This window comes from Tiliqua scincoides, chromosome 4 (assembly GCF_035046505.1).
Source record: "Tiliqua scincoides isolate rTilSci1 chromosome 4, rTilSci1.hap2, whole genome shotgun sequence".
Classification (NCBI taxonomy): domain Eukaryota; kingdom Metazoa; phylum Chordata; class Lepidosauria; order Squamata; family Scincidae; genus Tiliqua; species Tiliqua scincoides.
Genome location: NC_089824.1, coordinates 39,702,034 through 39,725,829, shown reverse-complemented (window position 1 = coordinate 39,725,829; position 23,796 = coordinate 39,702,034). Strand labels below are relative to the sequence as shown.

Below are 23,796 nucleotides of genomic sequence, written 5' to 3'. Positions count from 1 at the left end.
AGAATGAAGTTGCAGATCTCTTGACTAAGGTATGCAACTTGTCCCTCAAAACGGCCACGGTACCAGAAGATTGGAGGATAGCAAATGTCACGCCTATTTTTAAAAAGGGAAAGAGGGGGGACCCGGGAAACTATAGGCCGGTCAGCCTAACATCTATACCGGGTAAGATGGTGGAATGCCTCATCAAAGATAGGATCTCAAAACACATAGACGAACAGGCCTTGCTGAGGGAGAGTCAGCATGGCTTCTGTAAGGGTAAGTCTTGCCTCACAAACCTTATAGAATTCTTTGAAAAGGTCAACAGGCATGTGGATGCGGGAGAACCCGTGGACATTATATATCTGGACTTTCAGAAGGCGTTTGACACGGTCCCTCACCAAAGGCTACTGAAAAAACTCCACAGTCAGGGAATTAGAGGACAGGTCCTCTCCTGGATTGAGAACTGGTTGGAGGCCAGGAAGCAGAGAGTGGGTGTCAATGGGCAATTTTCACAATGGAGAGAGGTGAAAAGCGGTGTGCCCCAAGGATCTGTCCTGGGACCGGTGCTTTTCAACCTCTTCATAAATGACCTGGAGACAGGGTTGAGCAGTGAAGTGGCTAAGTTTGCAGATGACACCAAACTTTTCCGAGTGGTAAAGACCAGAAGTGATTGTGAGGAGCTCCAGAAGGATCTCTCCAGACTGGCAGAATGGGCAGCAAAATGGCAGATGCGCTTCAATGTCAGTAAGTGTAAAGTCATGCACATTGGGGCAAAAAATCAAAACTTTAGATATAGGCTGATGGGTTCTGAGCTGTCTGTGACAGATCAGGAGAGAGATCTTGGGGTGGTGGTGGACAGGTCGATGAAAGTGTCGACCCAATGTGCGGCGGTAGTGAAGAAGGCCAATTCTATGCTTGGGATCATTAGGAAGGGTATTGAGAACAAAACGGTTAGTATTATAATGCCGTTGTACAAATCTATGGTAAGGCCACACCTGGAGTATTGTGTCCAGTTCTGGTCGCCGCATCTCAAAAAAGACATAGTGGAAATGGAAAAGGTGCAAAAGAGAGCGACTAAGATGATTACGGGGCTGGGGCACCTTCCTTATGAGGAAAGGCTACGGCGTTTGGGCCTCTTCAGCCTAGAAAAGAGACGCTTGAGGGGGGACATGATTGAGACATACAAAATTATGCAGGGGATGGACAGAGTGGATAGGGAGATGCTCTTTACACTCTCACATAATACCAGAACCAGGGGACATCCACTAAAATTGAGTGTTGGGGGGGTTAGGACAGACAAAAGAAAATATTTCTTTACTCAGCGCGTGGTCGGTCTGTGGAACTCCTTGCCACAGGATGTGGTGCTGGCGTCTAGCCTAGACGCCTTTAAAAGGGGATTGGACGAGTTTCTGGAGGAAAAATCCATTATGGGGTACAAGCCATGATGTGTATGCGCAACCTCCTGATTTTAGGAATGGGTTAAGTCAGAATGCCAGATGTAGGGGAGAGCACCAGGATGAGGTCTCTTGTTATCTGGTGTGCTCCCTGGGGCATTTGGTGGGCCGCTGTGAGATACAGGAAGCTGAACTAGATGGGCCTATGGCCTGATCCAGTGGGGCTGTTCTTATGTTCTTATGTTCTTATGTTCTTAAACTGAAAAATGGTATTTAGAGAGAGACAGACATTTATTCAAAATCTAGAATGACTTCATTTTTGTATCTAAAAATGTATTTATATGGCCTCTGGACTAATAAATAGGTTTTGCTTTGCTTAATGATTCCACACTTCCTCTTTGAAATAGCAGGATGTATTTTCCCTGTATAAAGTAGGTGTTCCTAAATAACAGGGAAAACAAAAAACCAAATGGGATGCTCTCCGAGCTTTCTATAGTTACATGCGCATTAGACATTATTACTAATGAGAAGTATTCTCAGGTACAGTTAAATTATAAGCATGTGATTGTGCTAAAACCGATGAATAGACAGTGACAGATAAAAACATCTGGAACAATATCAACTGATTCTGATATTGCTCTTATTGGTAATACTATTCTGTTTGAGAACACTGTACGATAGCCATAAAACATTAATGCCTTAACACATTTACTGTCTGATTGGAATAAGGAGGAAAGCCATTATAAGATATAAACCACCTTGAGCGCCATAATAGAAAGGCAGTATAAAACTGTTAAAACAATAATAACTAAAGTTCAAGAGAGTTCAGTAAGGTTTATTTCTCGCTACGTGCTGCTTACAATTGCAGCCTAACCCTAAGAGCAGTTTACTCAGAAGCAAGTCCCACAAGCTCAATTAATGGTACTTACTTCCAAATTAATGGCACTTACTTCCAAAGTCTATTTAGGATTGTAATCTTGTTACATATTAGTCAATTAGACATTGGAAGGTTAAAACAAATTAGTTTAAACATATTTCAATATTTCTCATTCCAAACAAAATCCTATTAACCTATTTTTGCCTGGTCCACAGGTATACACATTTGGTTCCACTTAATGGCTTACAGGCCAATCCTATCCAATTTTCCAGTGCTGGTGCTGCTGTACCTATGGGGTATGCACTGCTTCCTGCCTTGGGGGCGCAGTCACAGAGGCCTCCTTAAGGATTGGGAACATTTGTTCCCTTACCCTGGGGCTGCATTGCGGTTGCACCAGTGCTGGAAAGTTGAATAGGATTGGGCTGTTAAATGCATTCCTCTACCTAACACCTGTCACATTTTAAAATTATATAGATTCAGAAAGACATTAAAATTATCACTAGAAGTGAAATTAAAATATTGAAAAGTATATTTCTTTTATAAGAAAGAAAAAATACAGTATTGCTACAAATTATTTGGTAATATCTTTCAGGCAAGTACCTGTAAATTAATCATACTTAGATTAGAACAGCTGCGGTCTTGTGCAAGTCTCAGTCAAATTAGTTGGAGTTGTATTATACCAGCCATGTTCTTGTGTAATTCCCTTTAATTCAAATGAGCTATTACAGAACAGTTCCCAGCAGATTATGTCCCTTGCCTCTAAACACTCAGCATAACCCCATATACAAGACACTCCAGTAGGAATCAGGAGATTCAGGTTGAGTTCTTGCATCCTAAAGCAACTCCTTTGCCTCTGTGTCTCACTAGTATGGCTTTTAAATAGTATTTAACTAATATTTATTAGCTCAGCTCAAATTTTTGTCTGGGTCATAAACCATAACAGTATTAAATAATGAAACATCACCTATTAAGATCTCAGTAGATAGAACTACAGGCTAATAAGCAGAAACTTTGATTTTATTTTTAGAGTGTTACATCCCATTTGTGAGCTTTGTATCAACCTAAAAGGTTGAATTTGTGCTAATCATATAACATGGCTGCACTGTGTACTTTCAGCAATTATTCCTGTTTCCCCAGGCCTTGTCTATGTCCATCTGTCATTTTTTGGTTGTTCAAACTGCAGCACATCCTACACTAGATTGACCTAGGAAAGCATATCCACAAAGCTCATGTCTGTGAAACCCTGGCTAAGAAGAGGGTCTCTACATAAAGAGGAACTATCAGGATTGAGGGTGAAAGAGCAGAGATCTGATGAGCAACAATTATGTCAGCCATACAACAAAGCTTTGCTCTTGACAATAGCATCTTAAATGTAAATAACTACTGTACTGTTGGCCTCATGATTTCTCTTACTATCTAAGTATTAGATAAGTATTCTCTTATGATCAAAAGTATTATCACAAATCAAAGAAGTACATTCAAGGTCTATTATGAATTTCTTCACTTTTCCCCTTAGGTCTTATATTAGATCATTCATGAGACTTGAAAACAAACAAACCACTTCTCTCAGCAATGCACACAAACAGCAAAACAGCACAGAAAGAGAATAAAAAAATCACCCAACATCACAGAACGGCTGAATGAAAAATTTAAAAGAGTAAAAACAATCCGGTCCACATTTGTATTAAGATGTGGAACTAGTAATGCATGTTAAAAAACACAGTGGTATGGACACACATCCCAGTTTGGATGCACATCTATGGGTGGACCCAAATGCACATTTGGTTTAGGCCACAGTTCCTGATCTAGAGTAGAAAATATTTTCACATGTAGATCTCCTTCTTTGGCTCAGCTTATGGAAGGAGGTCAAGCAACACACTGAGGGCCCAATCCTATCCAACTTCAGTGTAGCCACAATGCAGCCCCATGGTAAGGGAATATATGTTCCCATAACTTGAGGAGGCCCTAGTGACTGCCCCTCTAGCACAGGATGCAGCACATACCCAACTGGCACAACTGAAAATTGGATAGGATTGGGCCCTGAGTTGATTTAAGACTTCTTTTAAGACACAAACTTATAAAATGGACAAACGCTTGTTAAACAAAATCATTAAGGTGATATATAAATCATTAAGTTGCTATATATCACCTTCATCTCAGAGCCTGGAAAAAACCACTATCCAGTTATGCATTGTGTTTTCTACTACACAAAACTGTGTTCAACAATATAGGGTCAAATCAGGACAGGAGTTGTATTCCTCATCACATCATAACTGCCTTTAAGTGTTACTTCAAAATATTGTAGCATCTAATCACTTTTCATCTCAGTACCTGCCTTCTTCAATAATAAGGACTGCAAGAATCTTCTGAAAGAACTTCAACAGAAAAAGGATTACACTCAAATCAGATAGCCTTTAGAAGGGGTCCACCTTGTGAAATATTCACATTATGTGCTGCATTTACTTTCATTCTGCAATAACTACTATGCAATACATAAAAGAAATCCCTCTTCCCAGCAGATCATTTTCCCCCTATCATCTGTGTAGATACAGGTTCTCTGTACCACTGCATCTGTCCCCTGTCATTATTCCTCCTCCCTACACAACAGCCTCACATTCCAGGAGCAGCCATCAATTTTACATGCGACCAGGGTGTCACTATCCCTTGTTTTCCATCATCTTTTTTCCTCTAGCTTCCTTCCTCCTTTCCTCCTCCAGAGGCCCCCCCCCCACTCATCACTGCTGCTCGTCACCTGCTCCCTCCCAGCCAGCCTTGTTCTTCCAGGTCAGCTCTCTCCACACCTTCTCTGCCTATTCATCCAGGGTGTGTATGCATGCGCACGAGGGGAGGCAGGGAAAGAAAGCCATGTCAAGGCAACCGGCTACATTTCCTTGTCAACAAGGAGGAGGAGAAGCGCTCTCTCTCTCTCTCTCTCTCTCTCTCTCTCTCATACAACAAACTCCATCAGCTCACCAAACTCCACATGCAGGATGCCTCCCCCAAGGCTAACACCAGAAGACACACTCAGAGCCCAGCCCAAAGTCTGTCTACTCAGAAGTGACTCCTATTCTAGTCAATGGAGCTTACTCCCAGGAAAGTGTGGCTAGGATTGCAGCCTAAGAGTCCAACCCTATGCCTCTCTACTCAGAAGTAAGTCCCAGTCTAGTCAATGGAGCTTACTCCCAGGAAAGTGTGGCTAGGATTACAAGCCTAGGAGCCCAATCCTAGGCAGGTCTGCACAGAAGTGAGTCCCAGTCTAGTCAATGGAGCTCACTCCCAGGAAATTGGAGCTAGGACTGCAGCCTCACTGTCACATCCCCCCCCCCAAACCTCAGCACTTGGCCAGCTCACAAAGGCCTGCCTGCCTGCGGAGAACGCGGTGCTCTGCTCCCTCCCAGCCGGGCAGCGGGATGCTGGCTCCAGAGGCAGCCCCCCCACCGCCTGCCACCCCCGAGGCGGCGGGCGGCCTCCCTCCCGCAGCGCCTTACCCAGGGCCACCTCGCAGGCCTTGCGCAGCTGGCAGTGGTGCGCCTTCCTGACCTCCTTGTCGGCCAGGATCTTCTCCAGGGCGCGCGTCAGGAACATGTTCTTGGTCTTCCTGCCCTCGTGCATGAGGGCGCGGTGGCCGCGGAGAGGAGACGCTCGTCGCTCAGCACCGCCTCCCGCTCGGAGCGCTGCGCTTCTCGGGCTGCTGCGGCCTCTGCTCGGCTCAGCCCCGGCGCTGCCCGCCCGCCTCAGCCCCCATCAGCAGCGGCGGCAGGGGCTGCGGGAACGGCGGTGGCGGCCGCCTGCGCTCGCCATGTTGGGAGGAAGCGACGTCAAGGCCGCGGCGGCCCGAGTGGCTGCAGAGGAGGAAGCGGCGGCGGCGGCGGGGCTGTTGTTGCCGCGCCTCAGCACGGGGAGGGAGGCGGAGGCGCAGCCGCAGGGCGGGCGGGAGGCACAGCAGCCGCGCGGGCGAGGGCTGGCGCTACAGGTGTGCGGAGGGAGGGGCCTCGTCCTCGGAGGCAGCGCGGCCGAAGGGCTGCTGAGGGGAAGGGGCGTCCGGCCGCGCGCGCCTCCCCTGGGCGCCCTGAGTGCCTCTGCTCTGCTCCCTGAGGCGAGCTGGGCCCCTTCTTCCCCCTCAGTCGGGGTGTGGAAGGCCCGACTGCTCCCCCTGGCAGACTTGCCTCTCTCTGTCCTGCGCTCTGGGAGGGCGAGGCGTCAACACTCATCAGCAAACCTGAACCATCTGGCCCTTTAGAGCCCAAGGCTAGGCATGTCTGCTCAGAAGTAAGTCCCATTGGAGTCGATGGGGCTTACTCCCAGGAAAGTCTGAGCAGTGCAGCCTCGGAGTCCAAGGCTAGGCATGTCTACTCAGAAGTAAGTCCCATTAGAGTCAATGGAGCTTACTCCCAGGAAAGTATGGATAGCATTGTAGCTTTAGGACCCAGTCAAGGCCAGAGAATTCCTCCAGCTTTTGCAAAGCCAGGAGGATGGTGTTAATAAAGCCAAGGCAGCCCCCCCCACTTCCGTCTTTCACCCTACCACAGCTGACAGCCTGACCCAGGTCCTCTGCATAGGTACTAGACCAGAGTACATAGCCCTATGCAGAGTGCAAAATGCCATTAACACAGTGATTTTCAACCTTTTTCAGCTCACTGACAGGGTACTAAAATTGTCAAGGTACACCATCAGTTTTTTGACAATTGACAAGGCACACGATACTGTTGGTGGGGAGCTCACATCCCCATTGGCCCTATTAACAAATGACCCTCTCCCAAACTCACCTGTGGACCATTCGCGGCACACCAGTGTGCCACGGCACAGTGGTTGAAAATGGCTGCGTTAACCACTGGAGCCCAAGTTTGCAGGCAGGGTGCCCAGATGTCATAATCACAAAAGAGGACAAGGCACCCCAAAATGTAGGACATCCCAAAAAAGTAGGACGTGACAAAACAAAAGCTAAAAAACACTCATATATGGATTTCATAGGGTTAATTTAAACACAATATTACTAAATTTAAAACTATATTACTTATAATGCAGTGTTTCTCAAACTGTGGGTCGGGACCCACTAGGTGGTTCGCGAGCCAATTTCAGGTGGGTCCCCATTCATTTCAGTATATTAGACTTGATGCTACCATGGTATGTGACTGCATTTGGGGAAATGTTACAGACCTGTACTTTTAACAGCTACTATGTATATGCTTTTAACAATGATAGTAAATGGGACTTACTCCTGGGTAAGTGTAGGTAGGATTGCAGCCTAGGATTGTTAAAAATGTTCCTGCTTGATGATGTCACTTCCGGTCATGACATCACTTTCAATGGGTCCTGACAAGATTCTCATTCTAAAAAGTGGGTCCCGGTGCTAAATGTGTGAGAACGACTGTTACAATGTATTACATATAATTTATTAATTACAAGAAGGCTATGCGCTGCCAGCTCACAAGGGAAAGGAGGACATTTAAGGTTTTTTTAAGGATACCAGGCTAAAAAAGAGGACATGTCCTGGAAAAAGAGGATGTCTCGTCATCCTGGGTGCAGGTAACAGTGCCTCAGCAAAAAAAATAAAATGACTGGCCCCTAGTCCTTACGGGCCCCTAGGCTTCAGCCTTGTCAGCCTTATAAATAATATGGCCATGCCTATTACAGCTTTTGACGCTGTGCTTACTTTCCATGCACTTGAGCTTTTACAACAAGAAGCTGACAGAACATACCAAGATCCAGGTCTACAGAGCTTGTGTCCTGAGTACAGTTCTGTACTGCAACGAGTCATGGACTCTCCGCTCACAACAGGAGAGGAAACTGAATGCTTTCCACATGCGCTGCCTCCAACACATTCTCGGCATCACCTGGCAGAACAAGGTTCCAAACAACACAGTCCTGGAACGAGCTGGAATCCCTAGCATGTATGCACTGCTGAAACAGAGACGTCTGCGTTGGCTTGGTCATGTCGTGAGAATGGATGATGGCCGGATCCCAAAGGATCTCCTCTATGGAGAACTCGTGCAAGGAAAGCGCCCTACAGGTAGACCACAGCTGCAATACATCTGCAAGAGGGATCTGAAGGCCTTAGGAGTGGACCTCAACAGGTGGGAAACCCTGGCCTCTGAGTGGCCCACTTGGAGGCAGGCTGTGCAGCATGGCCTTTCCCAGTTTGAAGAGACACTTGGCCAACAGACTGAGGCAAAGAGGCAAAGAAGGAATGCCCATAGCCAGGGAGACAGACCAGGGACAGACTGCACTTGATCCCAGTGTGGAAGGGATTGTCACTCCTGAATTGGCCTTTTCAGCCACGCTAGACACTGTTCCAGAACCACCATTCAGAGCGCGATACCATAGTCTTTTGAGACTGAAGGTTGCCAACAGTCAACAGAGCTTTTACATCAAAATGTCACAGGCTGTACCTCTTGTATTTCAAGGTTTTTTGTCCTATTGTGCCTAATTCTTTTTGGTGTTTCCATGTGTGTGGGGGGTATACATGGAATTGAAATACAGGGTGCCACTTTGCAATGTTCATCGCAGAATTTGTTCTGTACGAAACTGAACTCTTTGAAGCCTTTGATACAAAAATCCATTTTTGTTTCCTTTTCAAGTTTTCGTCAGTTCATCAGGTATCAGGAGGTATCAGCCTCCTTCCTTATAATCCTGCCCGTCCTCTTAGATCATCTGGGGGGGGCCCTTTTGACTATGCCGCCACCAAGAGAGGTGAGAGGGGCGGCGGCCAGGAAGAGGGCCTTCTCGGTGGTGGCCCCCAAACTCTGGAATACCCTTCCCTTAGAACTGCTCCCTCTTTGTTAATATTTCGGCATGGACTAAAGACCTTTTTATTTCAAAAAGCTTTTAATTGCTGACAGGCTGGCTGGCTTTCTTTCTCTTTTTTCTATTTTCTATTAGAATCCACGGGGCTTGTTTTAGATTTGTTTTTAGATTTTTTAATTATGTGCACCTGTTTTAATTATTGCTTTTAATTGCTATTTTTGTATTTTTATTGTTGTAAGCCGCCTTGTGTACCCATGGGGCAAAAAGACGGGATATAAATTAATAAAATAATAATAATAATAATAATAATAATAATCTCCGCACTGGAAGAGAAGCCATTTTGGGGTTGTTGCTGCTAAACAACTGAGAGTGAAAAGCCCTAACCTATGAACTGCAAACTGCTCAATGTCTGGTCTACTTTCTGCCCAGCAGGGATCGGCCGCAACTGGGGTGAGTCGCAAAAACATGCATTTTTCACAACTTGTACAGACTTGTCACATATGTCAAAAACTTGGACACTGACTGGACTCAAGGGTTTCCCCTAAAAATGAAAAGTCTTAAATAGACCTGAGTCAAGACTCACTTTTACGTGTGCTTGCAACTCTGTTTTGTATGTATGCTTCTCTGCTTTCTTTCGCTGCTTCTAAGATTTGACTTGTTTCTCAAAATGACTCAAAAAATGACTCTGGATGAGTCATGATGGCCGGCCATTATGACTTGTAGGTGACTTGAGTCAAGGGGGCAGAAACTTGATTCAAGACTTGGACAGCAGGGATGTGCCAGAGCCACACCTCTGAGGAAAAAAGGGTCATGATGGCCAAGACTGAAACCTACTTCTGAGTAGACATGCATAAGGCTGTGCTGGAAAAGTCTTTCTATTGTACATTCCTGACTCCAATCCTAACCATATTTATTTGGAGGTAATGGGACTTAGATAACAGATTTCAGTGGAACAACCATATTAGTAAGATACACTACACTTCATGAATTGGGCCCACTTCATCAAATTCAAGGCTTTTCCAGCACAACCTTATGCATGTCTACTCAGAAGTAAGCCTCACTGAATTTAAAGCCTCACTCTCACATAAGTGTGTATTGTATAGGATTGCAGCCTATCTGTTCTACGGCCTAGAGCAGGGGTGCCCAAACCCCGGCCCTGGGGCCACTTGCGGCCCTCGAGGCCTCTCAATGCGGCCCTCAGAGAGCTCCCAGTCTCCAATGAGCCTCTGGCCCTCTGGTGATTTGTTGGAGCCCACACTGGCCGGATGCAACTGCTCTCAGTGTGAGGGCAACTGTTTGACCTCTCACGTGAGCTGTGGGATGAGGGTTCCCTCCACTGCTTGCTGTTTCACATCTGCGATGCAGTAGCAGCAGTAAAGGAAAGGCCAGCCTTGCTTTGTGCAAGGTCTTTTATAGGCCTTGAGCTATTGCAAGACCTTCATTCATTCATATAAGTTCATCTTTAATATATTAATTTATGTAAACATACGTAAATTTATTCAAATTTGAAATATAAATTAATTCTTTCCCCCCCCCGGCCCCCGACACCGTGTCAGAGAGACAATGTGGCCCTCCTGCCAAAAACTTTGGACACCCCTGGCCTAGAGGTTTCAGTCTTGGCCAACATGACCCTTTTGTTTGCTTGTGTCCCCCAGGAGGTAAACAAATCTAAGTTGGCAAGAGAGCATTTGTTTTCAGCTCTGCCTCAAGATGAAAGCAGATCAAAGTGAGCAGAGCTTTGTGAGATGGGATATTTAAGAACTTAAAAACCTTTGAAAAACACAGAGTGCCTCATTGGTCCTTGTAACCATCCAGGGTGAATGACAGAGGGAGTGTAGGCAAATTAGGATTCAATATCCTTGTTCAGAAATAAGAAATACGTTGGTAGGAAGCCAACTTGTATCTCCTTAGCAACTGGCCAGTTTTCCCTTAGTAAGCTACTTTACATGTTGAGAACCCTAACTGTACTGTAAAAGTTCACACACTGACAGTCAGCTGTACCATTAACCCCCAGTGTTCACAGAATAAAATGACCTCATGAAAGTGCTGCAAGTGTAGAAGTTCATTTTTCAAAGTAATCAGCTGTCATGTGCCTAAAAAAATTGTTTTCCAGCAGATAGTTTAGACGAAAACTGCTTTATACTGAATGAGACCTTTGATACATCTAGATCACTATTGTCAACAGCTCTCCAAGGTTTCAAACAGGATTTTTTCGCTGCAATACCTGAAGATACCAGGTATTGAACTGGAGACCTTCTATACACAATGCAGATTCTCTACCAATGAGCCATGGCAATTCTTTTACAAGTCCATTTTATCAAAGGAATATTAAGGAAGTAAGGCATGGTGACTCTTCTTACTTAGGGCACAATCCTAACAGGGCCCTGGGCCAGCTTTAGCGCCTCCATGCCAACATGGGGAAGGAGCCTTATATCGGTACAAACCTACCTCCTCTGGGCACGGGGACGGCTCCACAAGGCCAGCGCATGTCCATGTGCTGACCTATCCTACTCCCAAGTCACCGCCAACATGCTTTACAGCGCATTCACGATAGTGCCAGCTACCGGGGGGGAGGGGTGTTAGGATGCACTGCCCGAGGCAGCCAAAACTTGAGTGCAAGTCTTAACAGTTCAGTCCTACTCCAGAAGTTTTGGTACGTCCTTGGGCCTGAGAGGATAGACTCCTAAGGGCAAAGGTACTGGAATTTAGATACCTCCATTATGTAAGGATGTGGTTACTTGTACAATAAGCAATTATTGCTGGAAGCATGAAGTTGCTTCTTTCTTGAGCAAACCTATTTATTATATAAATAACAGCATAATTTTGAGCCTTATGTACTTGATAATGTGGTATTTTGTAATTTGAAGAAGGCTTTTTTTAACTATCCGTTTTCCAACAGTTCCAACAATCAGTTGTTCTCATAGTTAAATACAGAAAAATTGAAGTATGACCAGAGACTGTGCATCAATACTGTAGGAAGTATTGACATTTATCAATTACCTACTAATTAGAACATTTTCTGAAGAATATTAAAACAGTACTGTCTTGCAGGGGTGTGTCATTGCGGACGTGCATTACTTCGTGAACTCACTGTGCCTGAGTTGCGAGTTATGAGTCTCCAACTCTTGACTTGCTTGCGAATCATAAAGGCAGGCTGGCGCAACTCATCCTTAGTAATTTTAACTTGAGCCTGAGTCTTTACAAGAAATGAGTCAAGGCGCGAGTCAGGTGCAGCTCTACAGAAAACATGGAAGTGCTGGTGAGGTGTGTGTGTCAGAGTTCTTTAACACTGGTGTTCCCACCCCATCTGCATTCAGTGATGTGTTGAAGTCCTTCGGTTCAACCACCATTTTCATTTCATTTACGTAAACAAAGCTGTGCTGTAATTTGAGTGAATGTCACAGTGCAGAAAAGCGATCATTCCTTTTGAACCCCAGTGACCCCCCCTTTCACAGCACAACTCCCAATTCCACCTTGAGAAGAAGCACTGAGCAGCATACCACAGACCATCAAGGAGGTGTTCAAGCTCAACAAAGTGGGGAGGAGAGGGGACAGATAGCGTGAAGGAGTCCCACCCACAGCAACCAAGAGGCTTATGACCCAATCCTTTGCAGGTCTGCTCAGAAGTTTATTGCAGTCAATGTGGCTTCCTCCAATGTGTGAAAGAGGTCTGAAGGCATTCCTATTGCCAGGAAATCCCTCCCCTGGTTTGCCCACCTCCTTTGCCTACTCCCTGGCTTATCAAGCCACTAGTTTCTATCACAAGAAACCCCTCTCCCTCCATAGGGCTCCTCCTTCTGCCCTCCCTCATCCAGAAAAAAAAATCAGACCATCCAGCCCTTGTCCAATGGATTGTTTGTTCGTAGATGGACAAGAAAGCCCACTCCCTCCCTCATGTCCTGGGTGCCCTTTCCTCTTCTGATTCCTCCTCCTAGCCTTGTTAAGTCTTCATCCTTCCCTTCCACCCCCCAGCCCCCACCTCCTGGAACCAACGTGTCCTCCTCCCACCAAGTCTGCTGTTCATGCCTGTCTGAATGCTAGCTTCTGGATCACCCCCGTGAGGTCTTTCACATGATGCAGAGGTGGCGAAAAGAATAGTAAACAAGCACACACAGATACAAAACCAAGTCACAGGCACAAAAATAATGAGTCTTTGTTTCTCGAGTCTCTACAATGACTCTTTTCTGAGTGACTGCCCCAAGTCAGGGTCCAAGTCAATGACACGCATGACTTGAGTTCATATGAGTAGTCGAGTGTTTATGAGTCGAGTTCCCATCACTGCTATCTTGCATGTTATCTTTGTACATTTCCAGTAGCAGGACTAAAAAAACTGATACTTGATCAATAAGTATAATGTGTTTATTACTCACAGAGGTGTTCTTTTCATGCAAGTATCATTTGGGATAAGGCAAGATTTTGTTCACAACTCTTAAAGGAGAAGTGCGTGTTCTATACAGTGGAAAGACCCATTAGATCAATAGACGCTGGATACATTGCTTCTCTGGGTATAGAGACGTTGCAATCCAAGATCTGTGCCATGAGAGACCCTTATGCTGCTGCCATCAAGAAAAAGTTGTTGGGGTGTTCCTCTGAGGCCAACGCAAGGATCAACTGATCTATTGTTCTGGGATCTCCCCAACTTTATTCCTAGGCACAGCAATAGTAACCTGGTTGAGACTACTTTGACTCCATGAATCCTCAAACTGTGGCTTAACCTGACAGAGCTATAGCCAATTTTTATATTTCAGTTGCCTACAATTAATCAAATCTGTATATTATGAGTTTTTATTGTGTCGGGCATCTTTGTTCTTAAGAGGCAAAAATGAATTATAAACCTTTTAAATAAAGAAATAAATACACAAATGTTTATGAACAAGGGGGATTTCAAGCCATTTCTACTGAGTGTAACTGAATTTTTGTAATTCTACTGAATTACACATTCTATAATTACCCTGGAATTGCTTGCCTTGCATATGAGAACCCATTTTTTATTCATGAACAAGCTTGTTTCACTGAAATTTCAGGCAGCTGTACTGATGTAACCCTTCAAAATTGTCTTATAAGACATTTGAAAAGCATTCTGAATTGTGGTTCCTTTAAAAAAAAATTCTCTAGCAATCATTGTAATGATATTCTCAGGCTTATCTTTACAAGCCTTTGCTAGAAAGAAAGGGGTGACTGATCTTTAAGTGTCCTCAGAGGACACTAAAGTGCTTTGGGAGCCATATACACCCATGGGCCATAAATGTTTTGTGTCACTGGCAGGTCTAGCTCTACCATGAATTAGTGGGTTGCCCATCTTAGGCTGTGGATTGCCTAAAAGGCTTCAAATTGCCAATTATTTAATTTGTTCTATTTTCATGAGGTATTTGCATTTTCTTCCTCAGGCTCCACGTCTGACTTAGATCAATCCTGAATGCTGGTTAGGTTTATCATTTAATTAGACTAACTTTGCAGAAGTTAACAAACCCAAGGCCTCCCATGCCTGTTTTTTGAGATAGAAATGTATAGAAAAGAGAGAAGTTGAATACAACTGCAGCACAATCGTATGCATGTCTACTTAGAAGGAAGTCCCATTGTGTTCAAGTGTACTTACTCTTAAGAAAGTATGTGTAGGATTGCAGCCTTAGAATCAGAACTTCATTATCAAACCAAAGCTGTGTTCAGATGGTACCTGTTTTCCTGTTCATCCTAGACTTACTACTTTTTTCAATGTTTTAATAATTTGCAAATATTATCTTTGTTGGCTCGGTCATGTCATGAGAATGGATGATGGCCGGATCCCAAAGGATCTCCTCTATGGTGAACTCATGCAAGGAAAGCGCCCTACAGGTAGACCACAGCTGCGATACAAGGACATCTGCAAGAGGGATCTGAAGGCCTTAGGAGTGCACCTCAACAAGTGGGAAACCCTGGCCTCTGAGTGACCCGCTTGGAGGCAGGCTATGCAGCATGGCCTTTCCCAGTTTGAAGAGACACTTGGCCAACAGTCTGAGGCTAAGAGGGAAAGAAGGAAGGCCCATAGCCAGGGAGACAGACCAGGGACAGACTGCACTTGCGATACCATAGTCTCTCGAGACTGAAGGTTGCCAACAACAATTATCTTTGTCCTGTGGAACATTTTTTATTATCTGGCCTACTTCTGATTAAAAACTGTGATGAAAATGATTAAAAACTATGGCATGCATTTATTATTCTTTTACTTTTGTTGTTATATACTAGGGCTGCAATCATATACACTTTCTTTGAAGTACAACCTATTGAACACAATGGGACTTACTTCTGAGTAGACATGCCTAAGATTGCACTGTTTGGAACCTACCCAGCCAAAGTTAAGCACTTTTAAGTTGATGCAGAGTGGTTGAATTGTGTCCTATGCACTTTTTCCTGACTATTTAGGGAGAATTATGTAGTACTGAGTACTATCACAGAGACTTTATATTATTCACTGATATTGTACCAAGCTCATAATTAGAGGAGTTTGAAAATGGTATTATTTTACTCAGGCGTAAGCCCACTGTACTTAGTAAGACTTGGGCTGTAAACCTATCCTAGTCATTGGAAACAAACACCTCTACTAATAGCCTTATATTAGCTCTCTTGGGCTTAAGAGGGGAGACTGGAGAAGGAAGTTCTTAATGGTAAGGGAACCAATTATTGAGAGAAGTGGTGGATCTTGTCAGAATCCTTCTCACTTGAATGTCCATGATGAGATGATCGGGATTGAATTAACTTCAGTTTTCCCCTAATGATGGAGGACTAGCAGAAGTTGGGATGATTATTTGACAATCATCAAATAATCAATCATCAGTCAATCAAATAATCAATCAATCAAGTGACAATCATCAAGTGAGGCTTGACAAGCACTTTTTGGAGATGCTGTAGGGAGGATTTTCTTGCTGTGAGAATTGGGCTGGATGACTGTCATACTCTGAGATTTTGATATGAGATGTATCTCATGGGAGCAGGGGCAAATGTTTATTTGTATAGTTTTATGGTTGATTATGAAAGAGATAATAAAAATTGTTTTATAGTTCTATAGTCTCATTTTATGTGTCTGGAAGGCTGAAATGTTATTGCCTGTTTTATATGTGTATACTGTAGTGTGTGCTTTTATACATTGTAATGACCAATGGTTATACAATAAATTCCTAAATTCAATTCAGTTCTATAGTGTTCATCTGACAGATTTCATTTTCAAGGCATGCCATGAACACGAACATCCTTCTTGGCAACCTCTACACCAGTATTTGTTTTGAATGTGCATTCTGTAAACTGTATGCATTATTTCTTTCTCCATGTATGCATACTAGGCATTTGTTTAGCACCCTATTAATAGAATATTTGTCCAGGATAATTCACACTGAATGTGGCACATAATTATCATGTATCTGTTCAGGTTTACACATAGCTAGCTCCTCTATGAATCTGCCAGTAATCAAGATACAAAGCTACATGATGTGCTGATTTTTCTTTGCCTCCCTGATAACTTCCCCACTAATAATTAATTTTAAATTATTGTTCCTGCTGGGTGTGGTCATACAATCATCATGGTTACTATTCCCACTCTCTGCTTGGGAAAGTGTTTCGAAAGCAGCAGCTGCAGTAATTAATTCCCACCCTCCTTCTGGCTGGACCAAAGTTGATGTGATGATGTTTATTTCAATAAATAGAGCCTAAAGGTAATGCTGTATGTTGAGATCTTGTGCCACCTCTTAGAGATCTTGCATGGTAGCAGCCTGGATAGAGGACATTGGAGCCCATAAAGCAGCATTTCTTTTGTTCTGTTTGGCATGTTCAAAGCAGATCTGTTGCTCTAGGTCTGTGAACCAGGTGATGTGCTCCTTTGGTCCCTGGCCCTGACATGGATAGGACAATGCCAGAGTAAAATACTTTAAAAGAAAAGAAAAAGCCTTGATTCCCAACAATGCTCTTCAGTTGGTTTCAGTGAGTCTGCAATTTACAGAAAGATATGATATAATCCAGAAATATCTCACATTCAGAACAAATGGGCTACATATAAAAATGATCATACAGTCAAGAGATGTAACCTTACCTTTCTTTGCTTTTTTTTGTCAAATAATCATCCCAACTTTTGCTAGTCCTCCGTCATTAGGGGAAAACTGAAGTGAATTCAATCCAGATCATCTCATCATGGACATTCAAGTGAGAAGGATTCCGACAAGATGAAGATGGTGAGATTTAAAATAAGAATAGTCTAAACCTTTTCTGCAATGTTTTGTTAACTTGTACTTGTTGATATTAAGGTCCTCTAATCTCTTTACTTTGATCAATTTTCATTCAGTATTTCTTACCCTAAAGTTGACAACATCAAGCCTGGGGATTGTGTATGGCCTATTGCCCCTTTTGTTGCAACCAGAGTATGCAGTAATGTAGCATACTGCCTTGAACAAAAGACCACAAGTTCCTGCCAGCATGTCCTTGCTGAATTTCACCAGAACCAGATATTACATTGTATGGCCTTCAGCAAACCTGCATGACAGAAAGAGAGTCTGTTTTCTCCCATCTAATAGGTCACTTCCCAGGATGTGATATCACAAGCTTGGAACTGCTTATATGGAATCTTGCAGTGTAATGAGATAGTATGATATTATAAAGAACCCTGGAGTCAGGATCGGATAAAAGGACATTGATACTGACATCACAGACCCCACATTTCTTTCTTCCACCAACACACAAATAGATATACAGCAAATACAGGTTTTATGTTATGCAACAACTGAAAGCAGGCTCAATGCAGAAATGATTTTTAAATAATATATGAAAAATAAAATATTGAAATGAATGGGGACCCATCTGAAATTGGCTCGCGACCCATCTAGTGGGTCCTGACCCACAGTTTGAGAAACACTGCAGGCTTACAGAATACTGATTTGTTGTATCTCTCATGTTGAATTACCACACATCAAGCATGCATTCTAAAATGTCACCCAGGAATCGATTTTGTGACTACTAATAGGGACTGTCAACACACTGTTAACAGAAGACCAAATAGATGTAAAAATCCACATTCTCTGAGAACTGATGATGTTATGAAAACCAGAATCAAATACAGAACTTTGAAGTAGTACTCCTTCCAGCATAATTCAGATTCAGAGCTGATTTGATTTAGGAGACATCGGCCCAAATCCTAACCCACTTTCCAGCACTGGCATAGCTGTGCCAATGGGACGTGTGCTGCATCCTGCAGTTGGGTGGCACTCCCAGAGGCCTCCTCAAAGTAAGGGACTGTTTGTTTCCTTATCTAGGAGCTGCATTGCCCTTATGTCAGTGCTGGAAAGTGGGTTAGAATTGCATCCACGGTGTTGTACTGGAACCTAGAAGCCTGTGTTCTTAGTTTTCCTTGGCTTTGAGCAAGTCATTAACTCTAAGGTTTCAACTCCTTGTTTGTAAATGGAAATGTTATACAGCATATACACTAAGTCCCATGATGGGTACCAGTTCAGTTCTGAAGCTTTGTCTGGAAGTTGAAACAGATATAAATCAGAACAGCTAGCTGTTGTTGGCCCAGTGCTTTTGTGCCTGTGCAAATGGGTAGACTATGCTTAGAGTACCAACATAGCTGCCTGTAACTCGAATACCTGTAATCTGAATGTCCATAACTGAGAGATGCTGTGCGTGCGTGTCCTTAAATTACTGCAAACATTTGGTACAAGGAGAAATGAAATACAAATTGTAAAGTGCCTTGCATATTAGAAATACCATAGTAATTCTAAAATAATAATAATATACTGCTTGACCATACAGCTTTAGCATCAGTCTTGCACTGCAACTCTGAGATTCTTTTGCTAATAACACTAATTTATAATGAGGAAAATAAATATGGCTAATCAGACATAAAACCAGTCAATGGGGGTGGGGATGGCTGATGGTCTACACAGTCCAGCATCCTATTTCCCACAGTGACCCTCAAGCTGCTTTTGTGAAGCCCACAAGTAGAAGAATCGTATTCCACCTTTTCTCCCCTACAACTAGTACTCAGAGGCATACTTATTATTATTAACAGTATTTATATACCGCTTTTCAACTAAAAGTTCACAAAGCGGTTTACAGAGAAAAATCAAATAACTAAATGGCTCCCTGTCCCAAGGGCTCACAGTCTAAAAAGATGCAAATAAATACCAGCAGACAGCCACCAGAACAGACAGTGCTGGGGTGAGGTGGGCCAGTTACTCTCCCCCTGCTAAAAAAAGGAGCACCCACTTGAAAAAGTGCCTCTTACCCAATTAGCAGGGGTATACTTCTGCTGAATCTAAGAATAGTGCATAGTTGTTGTGGCTAGTTGCCATTGATAGACCTTTCCTCCATGAATTTATACAATCCCTTTGCAAAACCATGCAGGCTTTGCTATGGCATCACAATTGCATTCAAGTATCAAGCATATTCCATGGTCCTTGCCTGCACTGATATCTGTTTCTTTATCTTGATACGCAACATATTTTGCTGGCTCAATTATCCCCATAGCTGAAAGTGGATAAGAGTAGCTGTAGCTTAGTTATTATATGGCAAAGTTTCCAGACACCTAGTCTGATTGAATCCAAAGGCGACCGCTTCCAGTTCAGTTTCTATGAACTTTGATCTACATTCTTTTACCCTTTTGTCATACCTTAAAAAAAATATTGTTAGTCTTCTTTTAAAGGCCATACAAATGTCTCTTGCTGTAGGCAGACTTCAGTACCATATAAAGTTCACAGAAGATCTTTTTTATTCAGTAGATAAGATCTAATCAGCAGGTATTTAATATAGTTTATACAAAATAATTCAACTTTCTTAATAGTATCTTAAATGCTGTCATAACCTCCTTAATTCCAGACTCACCAAATTGTACCTGAAAAAAACATAGCCATCTGCAGACTATACCGTGTTTAATTTTTCTGTTATTAATCAGATTTCAGCACTTTTAGTCCATTTAATAGATTACTCAGAAATATGTAATACATGAAATTTTGAGTTGCTGAAAATGTTTTTAGGGTGAATATTCAGAGCAGAAATAAGGAGTACCGAGGGTATTGCTGGCTAGCTCTTTTCTTTGAATAAAACCAATTATAACTTACTTTCTCTGAAATGTTGAGACTCTTTACTTTTGTCAGCTGCAGCTAATGTATGTGGGTGGGTGGCTTTTTAATACCTTAAAGCTCAGGTTGCGAATATACCTGCCACGGTTTTATAAGTCTAAAATGTCAGGGACCAAGAGCTTGTAAATGTTCTGCCTTGTACAAATGAAGTGGTTAGAAGGTTTCTGCCCACTAGATGAATGTGGAGAAGTGTTCCACTCTATAATGAGGGGCTATAACAAAGAACAGCACTTTATAAAAAATGACATTTTTGTCTCAATGGTATAGCATTTTATTTCTTCAAAGAGCTACCAGATGCCGGGCTAAGTTCAAGACCAGGCTGCGCTATTAGTTTCCTTCCTGCGCTAGCATGTTGCCTCACGTAAAATGCGCAGCCAAATTCTAAGAACTGATTCTATGCATCCAAGGAGGCTTTGTCTCTGAACAGCAATCCCCCTAGAACCCATGGCACTTTGAGGGGCCTTTCCAAAGCAGTTGGACTGTGTGAATGTAAAACATTGGTTCCCAACCTTTAGGAGCCTGCAGACCAGTGAGGCAAAAATTGGAATTGTTGTGGACCACATGCAATGCCAGCTGTGGGCAGTCTGCTCTCTCTGGTGGTCCATGGGGAAGCATCTCTCAGGTAAGCACTCCCCCACGAACCATCGGAGAGGGTGGAGTACGGACTGCCCACAGCCACAGCCTTCATATCTCCATCATCTCTGTGGGGAAACATCTCCCAAGTACACTCCTCCACAGACTACCAGAGAGGGCATGGAAGTGATTGCCCACAGCTGGCACTTCAGTGCCAACTGGACAGTCCATTCTCCACCCTCTCTGGTGGTCCATGAGCAAGCACTTGCTAGACAAGATACTGGAAGTGATCAAAGGTGATTTTTTCCCTGAGGCCTCGCGGACCTCTTCTCAAGGTCTTATGGACCATCTATGGTCCATGAACCACAGGTTGGGAACAAGTGATGTAAAAGAATAAATCCTATCAGCTTCTATACCTTTTGAGCATGCCTAAAGTAGTTCTTCAATCCTGACCTATGTTTGTTTAAACTTACATTCCCAGCGTAATGGTACCTCCTTCATATTCTTTGGCAACACTTTCCTTTTTCACCTCATAATCCCTCCATAGACAATTGCATGTCATTTGAACTAATTTGCTTTTTCACTTCATTCAGGTACAGGGAAGCTATATGAGTTGCTGCAGTTGAGAGAAGTATCTCATCAACCAGTTCTTTCCAGGAAGGCTGGCTCCTAACCTAGAATATTGTGTTCTTCCTTGAATATTGCTTTTTCTGGGATGACTGGACTTCCTTCTGAGCAATGCTGCATAGGACTGGGCTGCATGTTTGGTAAAACTGAAACGAAGGGAGATAGCTGAGGGTCTACCTTGCATGTACACTTGGGTTGCATCATATGTGCCTTTAACTTGGTGAATTCAAGGACTGTACAGGATACATGCTTGGCAAGAACAAAACATGTTTAAATACTATGAGTGATTTTGCCCACATTCCATGTACTAAGTATATGCCCTTGAGAGAGTGTGAGATGACCAACCTACCCTCACGTAAGATGCAACCTGACTGCAGGTGTTGAGTTAGGATTCAGCTTTGTCTCCTTGGGTTGTACTGTTTATTAAAATAACTGTGTGTATGTGTTTTAAAAATCACATGTTTCATTTATCAAGTTATTATACTGTAAAATAATTTTAAATTCTCCCCCCCCCCATGTGTAATGGTATTGCACAGAATATAGAGCTGCATTCTAGAGTAGAATGGTTAGGATGAAAAGGAATGAAAAGGAAAAAATGTCATATGAATGCTTAACAACCCACTTTGCTTTTATATGTGAAGGTTCAGTTCTTCTCCTTTTAGAGGTGAAAAAACCCTCTGCTTTTCTTCAGAATTTAAAATGATGAAATAATAAAAGCAAAACTAAAATACAAAGAACTGTGAAATACTAAATGGGAATTTAGTATAAGATTTTTTTCCTTTTGCTTTGAGGTTCTAGAAAGATGAATAGTTAGGATGGTTTCAGTTGTTCATCGCTGCAGGCATTTTAATATCTGTGTTGAAAGGCTCCAACAGAGGTCATAAAGTCATGTGAATTAAGGTGGGAAGCATTGAGACTGGAGCAATAACCACTTTTAACTGCCAAGAGCAGATCTTTCCTCCAGCAAGCGGAGCTACTTATTTCCTGTCAAAAATGCAATAACTGATATTTCAACCCACCCGTTATAACTGCATTGAAGAGAGAAGCATTTTAAGTTTGAATAACATAGGAGGTAAAATTATTTGGAAACTGCTGTTCTAAAAAGAGATAATACAAGGATCACAGCAATAACTTATTCAAGCACTGTAGCTACCTCTTTACAAATACAGAACCACTGAAAATCATTTTTGGAAGAGCTGTTTGCTTACTTGACAAATGCCTATAGTTATGCAATACAATAATCACGTATTTTGCTAGATGTCCCTTAACAGGGGCTATTGTTGCACCTCAGTCTTTCAGAAATGCATAATTATGTTGATGTGCTTGGTACAGTGACTGGAGACTCTCCAAGTCAGCAGCAGTGATTTGCCACCCAATCCTCCAGGACTGCAGTGCCAGTCTTGGGTGTGCAGCCCTGGCAAAAGCCATTGCAAAAACACTTTGCAGCAGCCAGGAGGAGACAGGTGCTGGTGTGGAGGCCAGTATGGGTGGATGCTGGGTTTCTGCACTGGTTGGAGAGGCTCCAGGATCCAATGGCAGTGAGTTTGCTTCTGAGCAACTTGGAGGCATTCCAGGGTGGGGAGAAGACAGGGAGAGAGCAGAACTGGGAGGGGGAGCGTGGCGTGGGGGTGCGGATGGGGACAGCAGCAGTGGCTGCTGCCGGATCCTATCCTCCCTCCCGGGCCTGAAAGCTCTACACAGGGGTTACTCAGTTCTGTGCCAGCAATTCTACTAGTGAGATCTAAGTAGACCATAGCAGATGCTGGGGCTTGATATAGAGTAAGGGAACAAATGTGGCGGTAATTTGTGGCCTAGGAAACTGATGTAATCAGTTCCAGAGGATCTGGATTTTGGAAAGGGAGGTAGGTAAAATATTTCAGTAATCTTTGTTTGAAAAATGCCTGCTGAATGACTATTATAAAGTAAATGTGCATTTTAAATAAAAATGGAATAAAGCAATACAATGAATTTCCTGAAAGTGTTAAGATTTAACATTATACTAAAATTTGATCCAATTTTTTTATAGAAGTGTCAAAGTCTCTGAAAGTACTTTTTCAGGGCTGAACTGTAAACTCTAGGAAGGTTCCCCAACATATTTCCTGTGAAAAGGTAGTGTGCAAAAATTCAATCATCACATCATTTATTAAGCGAACATTATGGATAGGACTTAAGTGTTAGTGGGCATAAATACAATAGAAGCAGCACTACAGGATTCTTTTATTTCTTAGACGTTTTGTGTTTATAAATTGTGTAAATTGTTGACAATTTATGGGAAATACATCCCCTTGGGGCTGGGGATAAGAATAGGCCCTCAGTTTGATTGGACTTGTCGTAAGAGGTGACTAAACAGCCACCGGGTAGATGGGGCTCGTCAGCCTGGGAAGGCAGCTCATCTGAGAGAAGGAAAACCCTGATCCCAAAACTCCACTGCCTTGTGGCTACAACCAGTTATGGAAAAGGCTTCAGGAGTCAACCTCGAGGCAAAATCCGGAGCCGGAGTCCCTGA

General features: G+C 43.1%; 1 protein-coding gene across 2 annotated transcripts in view; it reads right to left on the bottom strand.

Moving 5' to 3' along the window:
* The window catches only part of ARFGEF1 (ADP ribosylation factor guanine nucleotide exchange factor 1), a 99,593-nt gene extending 93,549 nt beyond the window's left edge, over nucleotides 1-6,044 (bottom strand). For both annotated transcript variants that reach the window (XM_066622770.1, XM_066622772.1), the window contains exon 1: nucleotides 5,739-6,044. In XM_066622770.1, the coding sequence (XP_066478867.1) occupies nucleotides 5,739-5,862 (124 nt within the window). In that variant the 5' untranslated portion in view covers nucleotides 5,863-6,044. The remainder of the gene's footprint in view (nucleotides 1-5,738) is intronic.
* Nucleotides 6,045-23,796: the final 17,752 nt, after the last annotated feature.